We start from the raw sequence: 17074 nt of genomic DNA, 5'->3' as shown, positions 1-17074 counted from the left end.
ACATTTTCAAGCTATAATTCTCAACATTTTTGGTGATCATCAGATTCACAAACATTTAAAGAGGTGAAGTCCATTTTTGCTTTAAACATTAACTTAATATACTACAGAACACGAAACTGAAAATTACAAAATCCCCAAACATATACTGTACCAGCTAGAGTAATTATAAATACAACATTATATCTGTTGCATCATAGCTAATGCATGCTCAACAACACTCCATCATAACATTGCAAAATAAAAGAATACGAAAATCCTTTTACAAATCAAGCTAATTAAATAAGGGCAGATAAAAGTGACATACTGAACCAGCCAGTAACAGTTTTAAACTCATGCCCCCCTTTAGAAGAGTTCAAGCATTGCTTTAGTGAAACACAAAGGCCTTTGGAGTGCACATGGAACACAATTATCTAGACAGAATAGAAGTTTGTTTACTTGAAAAAAGACATCTAAAATTGTCAGTTACCCCATTCCAAGACTTGCTCTGCAAACACACATTCTTAGGCTAGGATCCTCTGCCCCTCCTGCAAAATTGCATGGATAAACTTATAATGCTTATAATGGAACTAGTGAAATCTCTCAAGATAATTGGTACAGTGAATCCCTCATTTCAAAAGCTGCTTCCATTTTTACCAGCACTACTTCCCACAGTGCAGAGGAACTGGGGTCAGAGTAAAACAAATGGTTTAGCTCTAGACCTCAAATGAGATCATTTGCCCACAGCCAATGCGTTATTGGGTCTAGCCTTACTTCGAGATGTATCAACAGCTATACTAGCAAAAGACTACAAGTAAGATGCTCTGTCAACACTGCAGGCAGATGTGTTATGCCAGTAGATGGGAATGATGTGCCAGGGGTCAAAATGTGAATTTAAATCTCACACTTGCAAGATAGCAGGAGCAGGTCAGAAGTGAGAAGAGAAAAAGAGAGAACAAAGAAAGTGGTGCAATCAAAGAAACACACCTGGCATGTTAATTAAATAGGTAAGGAAAAATAAATTCCAGAGGAATAGCGGTGCCAGGTGCTGTCCATTCTCTCTGTTACTTCTCACATATAGAAGAATGGCCATCTAGCAGACATCCCTAGCAGTGGAGGCATGAGAGTATGAGGCCATTTTTTTCTGGGGGAAATGCCATGTAGAAATTAATCTGTTTCTACAAATTCAATAGTCCAACAAATGCTAAATGGTTTGCCTTCATAATATAATTCAGAATACCACTTTCATAATTTCATGTGATCTCAAATTAGTTGAGGTTTTGCACAGTAAAGGTCTAAGTCTCTGAATTCTTTGCATCATACAGCACTAGTAAGTGTATAACACCTTCAGTGGAGTGAACTGAAGCTTCTTAATTTCACCATTGGCCAATAGTTAACAGCAGTGGCTCCCATCCTGGGGGTTGCAACTTCCCAGGGCAGGCATTTTTGGTCAGGACACTACCCCCTTAAGCAAGGTAGTGACACGACCAGGGAGCTGTAGTGCCGCTATACAGCACTTCCAAGTTTTGCTGCCGCTGCCAAGCACAGGTAAATTAAAAATAGGATTTTTTTTTACTTACTCACATTTGGCAATGGCAAAGCCTGGAAGTACTGTACTAAGGCACTACAGCTCCCTGGTCGTGACACTACCCACAGGAGTAGTGTCCTGATAAAGGTTGGGATCTACTGGTTTACAGCACTGAAAAAACAGTAGCTGTCATATTCCAGTTTTTCAGTCCAAATGTATCATTTGTAATTATAGAACTGGTTCTACCTTCTTGATATGAAAGGGATTAGGAAGTTCCTTTCTGTAATTATGTAATCTCCAATAATTATATAATTATTAAAATTACTGTGAGATTTCACAGCCCAATCCTAACGGGCAGCCCAATCCTGAGCTGCCTGGGGAGCCCCAGCATGACGGCACTGCGAGGGCTGCCGCTGAATCCAGCGCCTCCCGCACTACCGTGGGAGGCACTTCAGGAGTAGGGGATGTTTGTCGCCTTCCCCTGGGTAAGGGAGGCAGCCCCACAATGGGGCTACTCTTTTTAGCAGCGCCCTTTGGGTGCTGCTAAAGTAAAGGCATGTGTTTAAGGTATGCAGCCTTCATGAGCGCCTAGGATCCTGCGGAGCAGAGCTCCGTGGATCCTCCTCCCGCCCGCCTCCTGGCATGCCCCCTCCCCGTGTCATGCCAGCCTCCCCGCCCCCTCCCCATGTCACGCCAGCCTCCCCCTCCCCAGAAAGCCCCCGTTCCCGTTTGCCGTACCGCAGCCTGGCAGTGTCATCCACCGCCGCCCCCCACTAGCCCAGCGCTAGCCCAGCACCGAATGGTGCTGGGCTAGCACCGGTGCTAGCTCAGCGGTGAGCCCCACGAACATGCCTTACGGCACGTTTGCGACTGTTCTCAGCGGCGCGGGGCCATGCCACTGGGTTCAGGATCGGGCTGTCAAGCATTCTCGCGTTTGCATATTGGATTAATAAAGGATAAATGATCTGCAGTGGATATTATATTTTTCTCTAGTCCCTCACAGCATTCTTCTCAGGAAGTTTGTAAAACATAGACGAACCACCATACAATGAAAATAGCAGTTAATGAACATTTGAATGGCTAAAAGGCTCCAACCAGGGTACTGCAGGGGTTGTTTGTAACAGATGCAGTGTTTTCAGGAGGTACTTGGGATTAGCAAAATTTGTAAAAAGAAAAACTAAGAAGGGTTTGCCACCCTAGAACAAGCTAAAATTCATCTTTCTAATAAGAAAAAGAACTGGTCTGATACTAAACTAAAATTCATGAAAAATGAAATATTAGACATGAAAAACGAGGGGATAGTTGATTAGACAGTGGCACTGTTAAACAGGAGTAAGGTAGTAGGATCAGTCAATGTAATGCACTGGTTCAAAAGGCAATTTAGATTGCATCAACAGAAGCTTTTCATATAAAGACTGGCGAACAACTGTATTGTGTGCAGTAATAATGCTTCAGTTAATTCTGTGACCACCATATCTCAAGTACTCCATTATATTTTGAATGTCCTTTTTAAAAGAAAAAAGAAAAAAAGTATGGAGGATAAAAATTCAAGAGGAGTATTGCAAAAGTGAAATAGTATTTCAAAGGAAAAGTAAAATGTGAAGAGTTCAAGAAACTAAATATATTTAATGGTTAAAAAAGGGAAGATGGGGCAGCACACAATGACTAGGTTCAGCCATTTAAAAATATCTCAGAAGAAGAAAAACTATCCTATCCATCAAGACTGGTCATAAGGGACAAAAGCTATTTTAGTTGTAACCAAGGACTTGAGCATGTTTAGTGGGACTATTACATTTTGACCACATGTCTTTCATTATGGAACCAAAGGTGAGGTACACTGAGTTCCTGGGTGGTCTCCCCTCCAGGTACTGACCAGACTTTGACCTCTTAGTTGTAAACAGATAACAATGTCTTACAAATAGAAACTTTACTTGAAAACAATTTAGAAAGACCACATTTAATAGTTTGTGGCAGCACTGACTTGATCTTAAAAGTTGTCCAATATTTACCGGGATCTTCCTTTAAGCAACTTAAATATATTGATTAGGACAGTGTTTCTCAAACTGTTTGTCGTGACCCACTAAGTGGGTTGTGAGCCTATTGTATTTTTAATCTATTAGACTTGATGCTACCATGATATGTGACTGCATTTGGGGAAATGTTACAGACCTGTACTTGTAAAAAGCTACTCTGTATATTCTTTTAACAATGACAGTCAATGGGACTTACCCCTGGGTAAGTGTGGGTAGGATTGTAGCCTAGGATTGTTAAAAATTTTCCTGCATGATGATGTCACTTCTGGTCATGACATTACTTCTGGTGGGTGCTGACAGATTCTCATTCTAAAAAGTGGGTCCCGTGCTAAAACTATGAGAACCACTGGATTAGGAGCTAGTGAAATGAACTACTAGTTTTGTTTACTCCACAGGGTTTGGGCTTGTGTTTCTTGAACAGCACCCTTCTATGCCCCATGACTGATCGCTTTTGAACTGAGGAAAGACTGCACAGGCATCTTTAAAGAAATCTGACTAGAGGGCAGGTGGCTGATGAGCCACTTGTGGCTCTTTGACATATACTATGTGGCTTTTGGAAATATGCTGACTGAGGTCCTTTTTTGCATCATAATTTAAAGGTAAATAAGTTAGTTACAAGCTTTAGAATTATTTACCTGGTATAAACTGAGAGTCCACCGGATTAAAACATAAGTTTTAATGCTCATAGTGCAGCAATTCCCAAACTGAAGAATCTGGGTACACCAGTGGGCCGTGACCCAATTTTTGATCAGTTGCAAAACTGACAGGGCAGATTATACTATGTGCACAAAGGGTTAAACAAGCTGCTACTTGGGGGTGGAGCACTGCTGCACAATCACCGTTATAGCCACACACATTTATAGCATTTATAAATCAGGCAACAGCCTCAAGGGCCTCCAAAAGTTTGCGAACCACTGTCATAGTAAGCAAACATATGTAAGTACAATGGTGCATCACTTGACGACAGGGATGCGGACCAGCACCCTTGTTGTCAAGTGCAGCTTGGCTTTATGCAAAACCTCTGAAAGGCAAGGGGAGCCATGGTCCCCACATTTCCAGAGGCTATTCTAAGCAAAGCTTTTTCTTTTCACTTCCTGGGAAACTGAAAGACATGCGTTTTTGGCTGAAATGGTCAGTTTGAGCCTCAGATGTGCGCTGCCACTGCGAGGCTCAGAAGGTGAGCCTCTGGAGGTGAGGGGAGCATGACTTCCCTTGACTTCGATGGCTGGGGGGGGTGAACAGGGACCAGCGGTGGACGTCACATATGTGGGCTGTCACTGGTCAGAACGTTGCTAAGTGATGCACAACTGTGTTTAAATGCTTCTTAAATACTGCGGCTCTCAAACATCTGAAGTTTATCATATATGGCTCTTAAGTTACAAACAAGTTTGGCCACCACTGCTATAGGGAATCTGCAATATGTCTTCTGCCTCTCACATTCAATGGCTGCATAAGTCAAATGCATCTGCATTCTATTTCTTAAGCTGTGTTTTCAGAAGTAATGACAAAGGATCCAAAAGACACCTTGGTCATAACTACTGTTCTTTCCTGCTGTAGATGCAGGAGTAGCATGGGAAAGCCCTAAGGCTCTCAGTTCACACAAGGTGATCATGCGGCCTCAATGCTCCAGCATCAATTGAGTGCATACCCATTACATACAGGAACTCTTTGACAGATGTTTATGTGAAACATATTCCCTAAAAACAAACATTAAAACAAACCCATTACCCCAAAGATTAAGGAAAAAAGCAGTTATGTGTCCGTAATCATTTTCAGCTGCTGCTATTTTTATCCTTCATGAATTTGCATTGTTGCCTTTCTTTAGTTCCCAAGCCAGAAGTGACTGACACTAGAATCCTATGCACGCTTTCCTAGAAGTACGTCTCATTGCACACAATGAGGTTTACTTCTGCATAGACCTGTATAGGCTTAGGCTGAAAGAAAAGTGCATTGCAGGGTCAATTCCTAGTATTTATTCTTGGAGAGCAGACAGTGATTGCCTTTTCATTTCATCATGTTATGGAATGCATCTTAGGTAGGTTTATATCCTTATTCAATCTATGAAATTTTCAGAGTTTAGCTACACTCAATGGGATCCTGTAGTCAAATCATAGCTCCCTTGACTAGAGTAACTATACAATGCTCATCTTTGGAAACACGTTTGTTGACTTCTTTACATTTTTAATTTCATGCTTAAAACATATAGGTGTGCACTTAAAATGTAATGTGTGAAGTGACCCTTTATAAGGAATGCTGATCATACTTTATTACTGGCAGTAGCATTTATTAAAATGTGTTATTTGTTCTCTATGTGGTAAGTGAATTCTACTGTTTATCAGAATCTGTAGACTAAAACTGTAGTTCACACTGTTTGCCAAGGCTGTCTGTAGAGAGATGGATGCATCACACATTACAGCTGCTACATGATAAAGTACAAGGCAAATTAACTAGTATCTTCTAGACTGAGGGGCTCCATTTTCTGTAGCACCACTCCATGACTCAATAAGACAATTAAAAATCTAGACGGACATTAACACTTAAAAAAATAAGGTACTTTCCCATAAAGTATGGACTTATTGCATGATAATTGGACATCTTTGCACAAACAGCTGGAAGAAAATCAACAGTCTTGCACTAAGTTACATAAATTGCATACGATTATGTGGGGACTGGAAACTACAGTAGGTGATCACCTTTTTCTGTCTTCTTCATTTTCCCAGGATGGTGAATAGATGGCTGTTCAAACGGTTTCAAAAAGGTGAACACTCAGACATTCAAGTTTGTCAGTCTCATATGCCACTTCATGATAATTTAACATGAATTCCATGTATACACTCCTGATTACTGGTAATATAGCTCCTACTTACAACAGTGGTGCTTCTTATGTCACTCACTTTATCTCTAGTGAAGGTGCCATGCTATAAGAAGCTTTCTGTATTTCTCTGTTTTCAGCAGTTGTCAACAAAATGTTCATATTAATTTCCTCTATGAGAAGGATATCCATTTTTTAAGTTCCTCTAGACCCTGCAGTATTCGGGTACAATAGAAATCCATGTTGGCTGCAAAGTCAGTACATACTGGGGATTCTGTATCGCCAAATGTGCAGTACAGTGCTGTTCCTCCAACACTAAGGAATACAGTTGCTAAGCACAGCAAGATGAGCAGAATACAGGAACCACCTCCAACTTCCTCTGTGAATATAAGATATGACACACAGCTGATGAAATCAAAGGTAATTAACACTTTGGTGAAATTAGCAAGGTATGTCTGCACTGTGTCATTCCTCTGATTCAAGAAGGGCAAATTAAATCCTGCAAACAACATCATCATAACTGAAACAGAACAAAGACTCTACTAAAAGAAACTGGGACTTTTGGTCCAACTAAAAAAATCAATTTCTATTTGCAAATAGCAACAAAAACTGTGCGGAAATGGTTGCCTCTGTTGTCTTCACAGTGGCAAGTGTGCAAATGTTTAGCTGTCAGTGTGGCAGATTCTTATGACAAGTGGTTCATTTTTTGTTTTAATTTCTTTCTGTACTTATATCTCACTTTTTCATGGCCCATGCCTTAAAAAATAAAACTACTACTAAAAAAGGTTGAGAGAATGAAATTTACTAAAGCACCTTTATTTCTTATGAAACAAGCACAAACGATCCTCCTCTCAAAGACTAATACATATGGGCAGCCCAATCCTATGCATGCAGCCCGTGCAGCGGTACAATGGTACCGAATTGGCTGCTGCTATATCCGGCTGGGCCAGGGAGGCAGCCGGAGGTCTCCTCAAAGTAAGGGAAAAGGAGAGTAAGCAAAAAGCACACACTGGAGCTCTGCCCACTGACCCAAGCCCTTCTACTGCTGCTTATTGCATTGCTTTTGCTGGTCTTGCTGACAAGTCAGCGGGAGTTCCACGTGTACCACCAGACACCACCTTAAGGACCACCGGATGAGAAATACTGATTTAGAAGTTAGTGATGTTTATGTGACCAGAAATATGCTATTGAAGATGTTCTAGGGTGCACACTTAATTCACATAGAACACCAACCAGGCTTGAAGGGCTTCATTGTAGCTTGCACAAAGGCCTCTAGATTGTACTCACGGCTCATTGCATGAAAACATCAATAGTGACAAGCAAAATCTGCCCACCAATATTGAACTTCGGTACATCATATCTGTATAGACTAATATCTCATGAGACTGTACAAATATTGCTAGTTTGAAGGGAAAAAACTATGTAAAGAAACAAAAAAATCAGAAGCCACCTACCGTGATCTAATGTGTCCTCCATTTCTTGGAATCTTACTCTTCTTTTAGACTGTCTCTGCTGGAGTTGAGCAAGTGTTTTCCCTTCATTATCATCTCTTTTCTTTAATATGGACACCAACCCCTCTGCAGGGACAGTCTATCAGAAATGATAAAATAGATGCTTTTAATGCACTTTATTAAAAGACAATTTTTAGCTTTATATATTTCATTTCCTACATAAATATGCAGCTATGTCTTTATGTATATTATATAATGCTAAATTACTCTATACTGCAGCATTTTCATCCAAATTTTGCTACTGCTACAGCTCATCTTTGCTATGGAGTGTTTGAGATACCTATCAACAGAGCTGTCCCCAGAAGGGTGCAGGTCTGGAGCAGGTCAGGTGCCAGGCATGTTGCCTGGGGAAAGGTGGTATACAAATCTCTGAAATAAAATCAACTAGTGCAGCTCCCTCCATTATGGCTACATATTGGTCATGAAAGTGCAGGGAATAGGGCAGTCGCACCAGTTCCCCTACCCAAGGAATGACTCTGCCTATCAATGCTGTCTCTTTAGGACTACAAATGCTGAAAGTTTTATTATGCAAGGCTCTGTGTATATTTAACTTATTTCTCCATAAAGGTGACAGTTATCCTTGATCAATATCATTACTATCTCTTTATAGAAACAGTTTCCTGTTATAATACATACAGCAGTTATTATCCAGGCAACACTTCTAGCACAATCCTAGGCATGTCTACTCAGAAGTAAGTCCCACTGTGTTCAATTGGGTTTAGGATTATAACCTCAGTGACAGTTAAGAACCTTTCCTAATGTGCTATGTTTGCAGCACACATAATGCATAGTAGTTGCTCAGTTCTGCAGGATCCAGATATCTTATTTTTTCACATTTTTATACCACCTTTCTCCAAGGAGCGCAGGGGGTGTTCCTCCCCTCCTTTTGTCCTCATAACAACCCTGTGAGGTAGGTGAGGCTGAGAGATAGTGACTCGACCACATTTTCCTCGGTCTCAAACTATAATGTATTTTATCTGGGAAAATCAGACTGTTTTCCTAACCAGTACTGACAGTGTTTTCACTACTGTCTGGAATGTGACCACACAAGTAACAGGAACAAGTACATATTAGGCAGTACTAAATATCAACATTACATTATGTTGAAGGACAGAAACTCCTCCATCCCCCTTACCCAACATACTGCAATATTAGTGTGATATGTCTAGGGCCAAAAATGACTACTATATAGGTTTTTAAAAGTATGAAAAAACCCCTTTCCAATTTAAACCCAAGCAACAAATCTTATGATTTTGCAGCATGACTTCATCTGGATTCATTGCTGGGATGCAACTGTTAAGAGGTTTCTACACACTTTCTTTTGAAACTGGATTTTTGTTTTAGTTCCTCTGCGATTCCTCTGCACTGGTGATGATACATCTAGCCATTAAAAAAAGGTGGGATGGGGAACGGAAAACAGCAGTGTAGCTATCATGAAGCAAAGATATCCCTCCTGCAACAAAGTTGTGTGTGGACAGTCCAAACAAAAGCAAGCACACCTAGGCAAGCACTTTCAGTTGTTTGCATGGGAATATTCACAAGCTTTGCAAGATGCTCCTGTGCAGATATAGACGAGGCTCTTCCTGCTTCTGTTGAAGAAGGTGGGACTTGTTCCCAGTATCAGTTAAAGACAAGAAATAATCGCCTTTCTCTAATGTTGGGAATGCGGCAGAGCAAAGCAACAAAAATAGTTACAAGGCGCATTTGCTATAAGACCTATTATGCTTACTGTGAATAGAAGTTTTAGCCCAGTAACATCTCTGAAACAATTCGTATATTGTTTTGATGTATATGTATATGCCAATAAAGGTTAAAAAAAAATATCTCTGAAAAAAATAAAACTCAGTAAGTTGAACTTCTGAAAGCAAAAGTCCTTGGCACTGAGATACTAGCAGCTTCTTTCTGAAGAGAACAAAGAGCCCAATCCTATCCAATTTTCTGGTGCTGAAACAGCCATGCTAGTGGCATGTGCTGCATCCTTTGGTGGGGGAGGGGCAGTCATGGAGGCCTCCTTAAGGTAAGGGCCATTTGTTCCCTTACCTTGGGGCTCCATCAGTGCTGGAAAGTTGGACAGGATTGGGCCTCAAGCTATTTCTGCCACATGAGCAATAACATTAACACCGCCTTAGAAATTACAGTGAACCCTGTGGAATCTGAGGGTTTGGCATCCACAGTTTTGACTCACCATGGATGCCAGCAAATTCCAGGGTCCACCTTTAAATGCCTTTAACAAGAAAAAAGTGCCAAGATTATATTTCCTACCTTCATGCAGTCAAACAGTGCCATTTTCCAGCCTCCCAAGCTATTTGAGGTCTGAAAGACCTACTTCTGGGTCACACAGAGGTTCCTTGCTCCTCGCTGTAACAACCCAGAATACATCATGAGCAAGAACCTTCACACGACCTGTAAGTGAGTCCTTCAGACCCAAAAATAGCTCTGGAAGTTGACCCTGGTATCCACAAGAGGTTCCAGAAAGGAATCCCCGCAGATACAGAGGTCTCACATGTATTCAACTTGTGGAGTTCCCATAGTGTAGATGTAGTAGCTGTTACTGCTATTATAATTTTATGTAGTCAAAGCTACAAACAAAAAACTGATCAATGTTTCCTGGACTATGATGTATAGTAATATAACTTCTGACAGGAAGACTGTGACCTTGAATATTAACCGTGGGCACCCAGGTATCAGAGCATTTTCAAGGTTTTACAACATCCTAAACAGCCCATCTCAAATAGAACATGCATCCTCTGCACCTATTTCTTTGAACCTACAGTTTCAAGTTCACCCTCCTTTGAAAGTTGTATTTAATGATATTTAGACACACAAGATGAAGTAAGGACCAATATAATAAAACATAATATGTGTACTCTTGTACACATAATATGTGTACTCTTATGAAAACATATTTGGGGCAGGCTTCATTGGACACAGCAAGATTTACTTCCAAGTAAGGAAGTATTGAACTGGGTTGCAAAAGAGAGTGTTTTGCAGACTGTTTTAACAAATTTAAACAGTAAACCACTTGACACTTGCTTGGTTCATGCAAAGACTTGCTTTCTGAACATCACACACTAAGACACTAATCCATTTTCCATAGATTAGCTGTGTGGAATACTGTGCCAAAGCACAGTACTTTCATTAAGCAGATTCTGACACATATCAACCATTTAGAAAAATGGACAGAGCTAGTCTGAAGTCTGGATCAAAGGTCAAATTACATACTTGTCCAAACGTCTACAGAAACTTTACCAACATTACTTTGAAAGCAACAGTCAATGAATGTACCCTGCAAGTCTCCTCACTCTCTCTTGACTCAAATGGAACAAAACTAAGCAAAAGCCAAGTTCTAAAAAGTTCTAAAAATAAGTAGTACTGAACAGCTGAGCACTTAGTACATTTCTGTGGCTTCTTCAAGGATACGCTTGTAAATAATTCAGAATAAAACATTTAAGCAAATACACTTATCATAAAGAGCTGGAATAAACTGCTGCATTGTCCTCATTTCCCCGGCTATGTATAGCAGCTCCAGGCAGGCCAGAACATTATGCAATCTTGCATAGTACAAAATATAGCTCACCTCACCCCCTTTGGTTTCCCCTGATTTATACATCCCTGAGCCTCATGCTTCCAGCTGACACAGACCGGGGGAACAAAATCCTTCCAGAGACAGCCAGGATGACTCCATATTTGGCCCTGAGAGATTGCTATTGAATGATGCAAGGAACTCTCTGTGCCTTCCTCAGAGACCAAAGTCTGCTTGTGAAGAACTCAGAAAACAGAGTCAAGGCTTACACAGGGTATCCCATAAGAACATTGGATCATCAATTCTCACTCAATTGTAGTAAATGTACTGTGGCGTGAGGAGAGAACTCTGTTTTCAAATAATAGCTGGAATTGCCAAAAATATTTTTGAAATAAAGGGTTTTATATAGCGATCTGATTACATAGATCAGATCACAGATTACCTAGAAGTCAGATTACATAGATCATAGATGTTACCATGCTCCTGGGCACTATGGTCTGTTATACTGTTTTTATATTATGATGCATGTTGTATAGAATGTGTGGGTTAGTGCGTAGAGTGTGATTGTTGGAATTGTAGTACATATTTATGCTTGTATCTCAAAGGTGCATAAATTTCGTAGTGCTGTAGCACAATGACAATAAAGTTACTACTACTACTAATACAGTATATGAATAATTACATTTAGCAAGCTATTTTTTAAGCAGAATGTGAAAACAGTAGAAATTTATAGTTTAATTCATAAAGTTTCAAATGCTGCTTGACTCCAACACCCTCTCCCTGCCCGCTCCCCCCCCCAAATTGGTGCATATTTGAATTGGGGAAATATATGTACCTAACATAGCCCTGAGCAGACCAATCCTGAGCTGCCCGGGGCGCCCTGGCTCGGTGGCACTGAGGAGGGCTGCCGCCAAATCCAGCGCCTCCTGCGCTACCATGGGAGACGCCTCAGGAGAAGGGGACGTCTGTCCCCTTCCCCCGAGTAAGGTAAGCAGCCCTGCAATGGGGCTACTCACTTTACTGCCAACCTTGTAAGGAAGAGGTGCTCATGTAGGGCACGCAGCCCTCCATGAGCTCCCTGGATCTTGTGGAGCTGAGCTCCGCGGATACTCCTCCCTCCTTCCCCCAGCATGTCTCCCTCCACACTCTCTCCGGCCCCCGCCGGCCTCCCACCTCCCCGCCCGCTGTTCCGCAACTCAGCGGTCCAAGAGACCACCAAGCCGTGGAACCTGGGCAACCGCCCTGCACTAGCCCAGCACCAGCCAGTGCTGAGCTAACATGAGCGGGAGCCCGGCAGCGAGCCCTGCAAACATGACTTATGACACATTTGTGACTGTACTTGGTGGCATGAAGCCATGCCGCCAAGCACAGGATTGGGCTTTAAGTCTTCAAAAATCCAGTTGTATGTACTTTTTCCACAATGAAGTAAGAAGTTTCTATTTTTGCAGAACTATCATCCACTGAAGCATTCAATGGAACGCCCACAGAAGTTTCCAAACTGATTGAGTCAACTGTACCTACATGTGACCAACAGTAGGCCTGTCACTAACTGTGTATAAAACATGCCACACCTTAAAAGACCTTTTTAGTCAGCTCCCACATCAAACTACATTCTGTTCTTTGCTATCCCAAGTCCCCCCCAATGTTCAACATACTTTGATGTTGCAACAGAATACTGTTTTATGCCAAATTAGCTCCTTAGATCAAGGAAGGGCTCGTAATGTGCCTGAGCGGCAGCTTTCCAGAACCATTTTACTTTGTACCTTAGAATACTGTTTATCTATGATATTAATTTTCCCCCCTTTGTTTTCAGTAGACTGAAGCCAGCCTCAAAAACATTATTATTGCTTTCTACAGTTTGCATTTATTCCTGCTGGTAACTGTCAAATGAAATTATGACATCATCACATTTTCATGTGACAGACAGCCAAGACATCATATCTGAATTTCCTCTAAGCAATTTTTCAGATAATATGAAATATTTGTAGAAGTACAGAAATTCACAGTTTACCGATTAAAATTTTTCAACATCATAAAAATATTCCCCAGAGAGTACAGAAAATATGTTTAAAGGGCAAGTTTAAAATACCCCCAACAAAATCACAGGGTGCCACTCTTGATAGAAATTGTGCTACTAGTAATGAAGCAAGCCCATGATGGTTGCAAAGAAAACCTTATCTACACATTATACTTGAAAAACAACAGCCTCATTTGGACAAAACTCTAACTTGCCTTTAAAAGGACTTTGGGGAAAAGGGGAAGAAACCGAAAGGGAACAAAAAGATCATTTCTTTCCAGTTTTTGCAGATCAGCGCATAATAGAGAGCCATCCCAAGCAACTCAACATGCCCAGAAGCACGGTGTGGCCTTAAAAAGGTCAGCCTGCTATAAAAATACAATGTATTTTGTCTTAATCTCTCACTTCTGATGCTGGAAATGTGGGCATATGTGCTTCAGAGCAGAAGTAAGACTGCCCGTAAAACACCACCCTTAGACCTTTCACAGTCCAATTGGCACTTCTCAGTTGAAATGGCTGAAAACTCCTCTGCCACAAAACTCTTGGTTATTTGTGCTAAATCACTGTTCTTGTTGTTCTTATTCACTTTAAAAAAGGAATGGCAGACTGGCTAATTATCAGGAAGATAAATTCACTTAGGGCGCAATCCTAACCCCTTATGTCAGTGCATTCCAGCATCCAGTAAACATTCCCTTACTTTGCGGAGGCCTCTGTGAGTGACACCCAACTGCAGGATGCAGCACGTGTCCCATTGGCACCGCTATGCCAGTGCTGGTGCCAATGGGACATGTGCTGCATCCTGCAGTTGACTGTCACTCACAGAGGCCTCCTCAAAGTTGGGTGAAATTCTTGAATCCCACCTCCACCCACCCCGGTCTCATTTGGTTACTGCTGCTATTTACTGCATGATTTACACCAGTGGTTCTCTCCCGCTTTTCAGAATGAGAATCTGTGGGACCCACCGGAAGTGATGTCATGACCAGAAGTGACATCATCAAACAGGAAAATTTTTAACAATCCTAGGCTGCAATCCTACCCACACTTACGCAGGAGTAAGCCCCACTGACTATCATTGTTAAAAGAATATTCATAGAAGCTTGTTAAAAATACAGGTCTGTAACAGCTCCCCAAATGCACATACCACATACCATACATTTCACATACCATGGTATCATCAAATATACTGAAAATAAAATATTGAAATGAATGGGGACCCACCTGAAATTGGCTGGCAACTCATCTAGTGGGTCCCAACCCACAGTTTGAGAAACACTGGTTTATACAGTTTACATAGCACATAAATCTCTCTTTTTCTCCAACAATCAGTTGCCTGAAAAACAAGTTTACTTATCTACGAAATACGTGAATACAGCCACAAAATAAAAATAACTGATCCATCCTATCAATATGCCTTATTTTAGGGACACTCTAAGAACACTCTGATGGATACTCAACACCTGAACCAAGTCAGAATTATCTTTGTTTTCATAAGACATAAGCTGATCAGAATTTCTTTTTGTACCAAAGATAAAAACTGAGGTTTTGAGAAGCCAAGTAACATAATCACAAATAGATCAAACAATTTTCAAAGTTATTATTGCAAGTGTTTACCTCTGCAATCTCTATCCGTTTTGCAAGCTCATCAAGTGAAGAAAAGCTTTCTTCTGGTGAATAACCCTCCGACAAACTATAAAGTGATTGTTCAAGTGGCAGAATTCCAGAATCCCCTTGGCTTCCTAAATATTTCAGAGATTCCTCTCTGTCTTTTATGCTACCATTAAAAAACCGTTCAAAGAAGTCTTCTGGTCCTTCACTTTCACCTTCTTCCAATTCTGCTTCTTCCTTCTGATCTTCAAATACTTTTGCATATGCAACATTGGCCTGTTCAGGTACATTTCTTTCAGAATGCACATTCTCCCCAATGTCTGAAGCAGTTCTGCCCTGCACAGATTCATTTCCATAAGTAGGCTGCTGCTGCTGGTTTTTTATGCTGCCTTCCAACTGGGTACTGGAAATCACAGAAGAAACAGGACAGTGCTTTGACCTGAGTAAATTTCTTTCAGACTGAACATTTTCATCTGTGTACGTTAGATCAGGAGGCAGATAATCAGTATCTGTCAAAACCAATGTGTCTACCATTGGCTCACTAGTGCACTCTGCTCTAGCCTCCTCAGCAGTTGCTTCTATTTTTGCTACATCCTCAGAGAGCTGTTCTTCTCTTAGCTGCAGACCATTATCTTCACTAGCGTTCGTAGATGATAAACAGCCAGAGCGAGGCGTGCCCAGTGTCCCTGTGGACTGGGTGGGTAGCTCCAGTGTTGATTCAGCACTGCATTGCTCCTCCTCCATGTGGTCCTTCCGCACAGCTAGCTGAGGACTTGCTCTCTCCTTAGGCATACAACAGCTTTCAGGCTGGAATCTCTCGCTCCTCTCTCTTTCTTTGTGATGATTCTCCTTCTTTGGTCTAATGCCAGGCCAAAGTTCATTATCTAGATGCAACAGGGAAAGAGTTCAAGCGTTCAGAAGTGGTTCAATACATCAGCGTTATAGGTGAAAAAACAAGAACAAAACAGTAATTCAATAACACTGCCCTAATGCTTTGAATGAATTCCTGTCTGGCAACCATGGCTCTGTTCCAATAATTTTCATATATAAAATGCCAATAATATTTAGCCAGTAAAATGCCAGTAATAACACATTTTTAACTTTTTATTTAGCTTTGATATCATGTAACTTTGATAACATACCCTGCTTGATCATCTACCTGGGTAACTTGGCAAAGGGGCACTCTTTCAATTGGTGCTTTTCTTATATTTAGCAGGGGGAAAGTAACTGTCCTTATTCACCAGCACAGAGTCTTTTCTAGTAGTTGTCTGCTGGTGTTTCTCCTGCATGTTTTTAGATTGTGAGCCCTTCTGGGACAGGCAGTCATTTAGTTATTTGATTTTTTCAGCAAACTGCTTTGTGAACCTTTTTTGTTGAAAAGCATTCTTTAATAACATGAAGACAATTTCCATCTTAAAACATTCTATACAGATTATTTTGTTTCTCCTAGAAATGTTAGGAACAGTCAAGATAACAAAGAACAGTATACAGGTTGAGCCTACTTATCTGTGGATTTTGGATCAGTGGATTTGGCTCAACGTGGGTCCTCCAGACTCCCATTGACCCAGATTTGGCCCAATCTGAAGTCTCTGGAGGTGACTGGCACTGTCCTCCAGTCGCCTCCAGAGGCTCTTCTGAAGCCCATGGAGGCCATGAGCGGCACTTTGCAACAATTTGGAAATCTATAAAAAAGTAATAATTACTTTCAAGGATTACTCATACACACTTTTATAGACCAAGCTATAATTGAAATTGTACATTAATTGTGTATAGTAGAAATCTGATACATTTTAACAACTCTTCCCATCTGTGCGATTGCGTATAACATGCATAATTGCTGGCAGTCAAAACAGAGACAGCAAATATGAAATGATCATGGAGATTAAATTATTCTTTTATTCAAAGAATTGTTTCCTAGAGATTAGTGAATTAGTATATAGTGGAGTGAATCTTATGCCAGCCCACATCTTACGCAAAGGTTACATTGAGGTTGGTACATAAAGCCAAAATTGCATATACAGGTGGGGCCTCTTTATCCATGAATTCGGGACTGGCAGTTTTACCTCACC

General features: G+C 41.0%; 1 protein-coding gene across 2 annotated transcripts in view; it reads right to left on the bottom strand.

The window, feature by feature from the left end:
* Positions 1 to 2228: 2228 nt before the first annotated feature.
* The window catches only part of CNST (consortin, connexin sorting protein), a 55137-nt gene continuing 40291 nt past the window's right edge, over positions 2229 to 17074 (bottom strand). For both annotated transcript variants that reach the window (XM_066617691.1, XM_066617699.1), the window contains 3 exons: positions 15012 to 15889; positions 7804 to 7939; positions 2229 to 6728 (listed from right to left, as the gene is read on the bottom strand). In XM_066617691.1, coding sequence (XP_066473788.1) covers positions 6523 to 6728; positions 7804 to 7939; positions 15012 to 15889 — 1220 coding nt within the window. In that variant the 3' untranslated portion in view covers positions 2229 to 6522. The remainder of the gene's footprint in view (positions 6729 to 7803; positions 7940 to 15011; positions 15890 to 17074) is intronic.

This window comes from Tiliqua scincoides, chromosome 1 (genome assembly GCF_035046505.1).
Source record: "Tiliqua scincoides isolate rTilSci1 chromosome 1, rTilSci1.hap2, whole genome shotgun sequence".
NCBI lineage: Eukaryota > Metazoa > Chordata > Lepidosauria > Squamata > Scincidae > Tiliqua > Tiliqua scincoides.
Note: the sequence above shows the minus strand (reverse complement) of the source record. Positions and strands in the feature narration are given on the sequence as shown.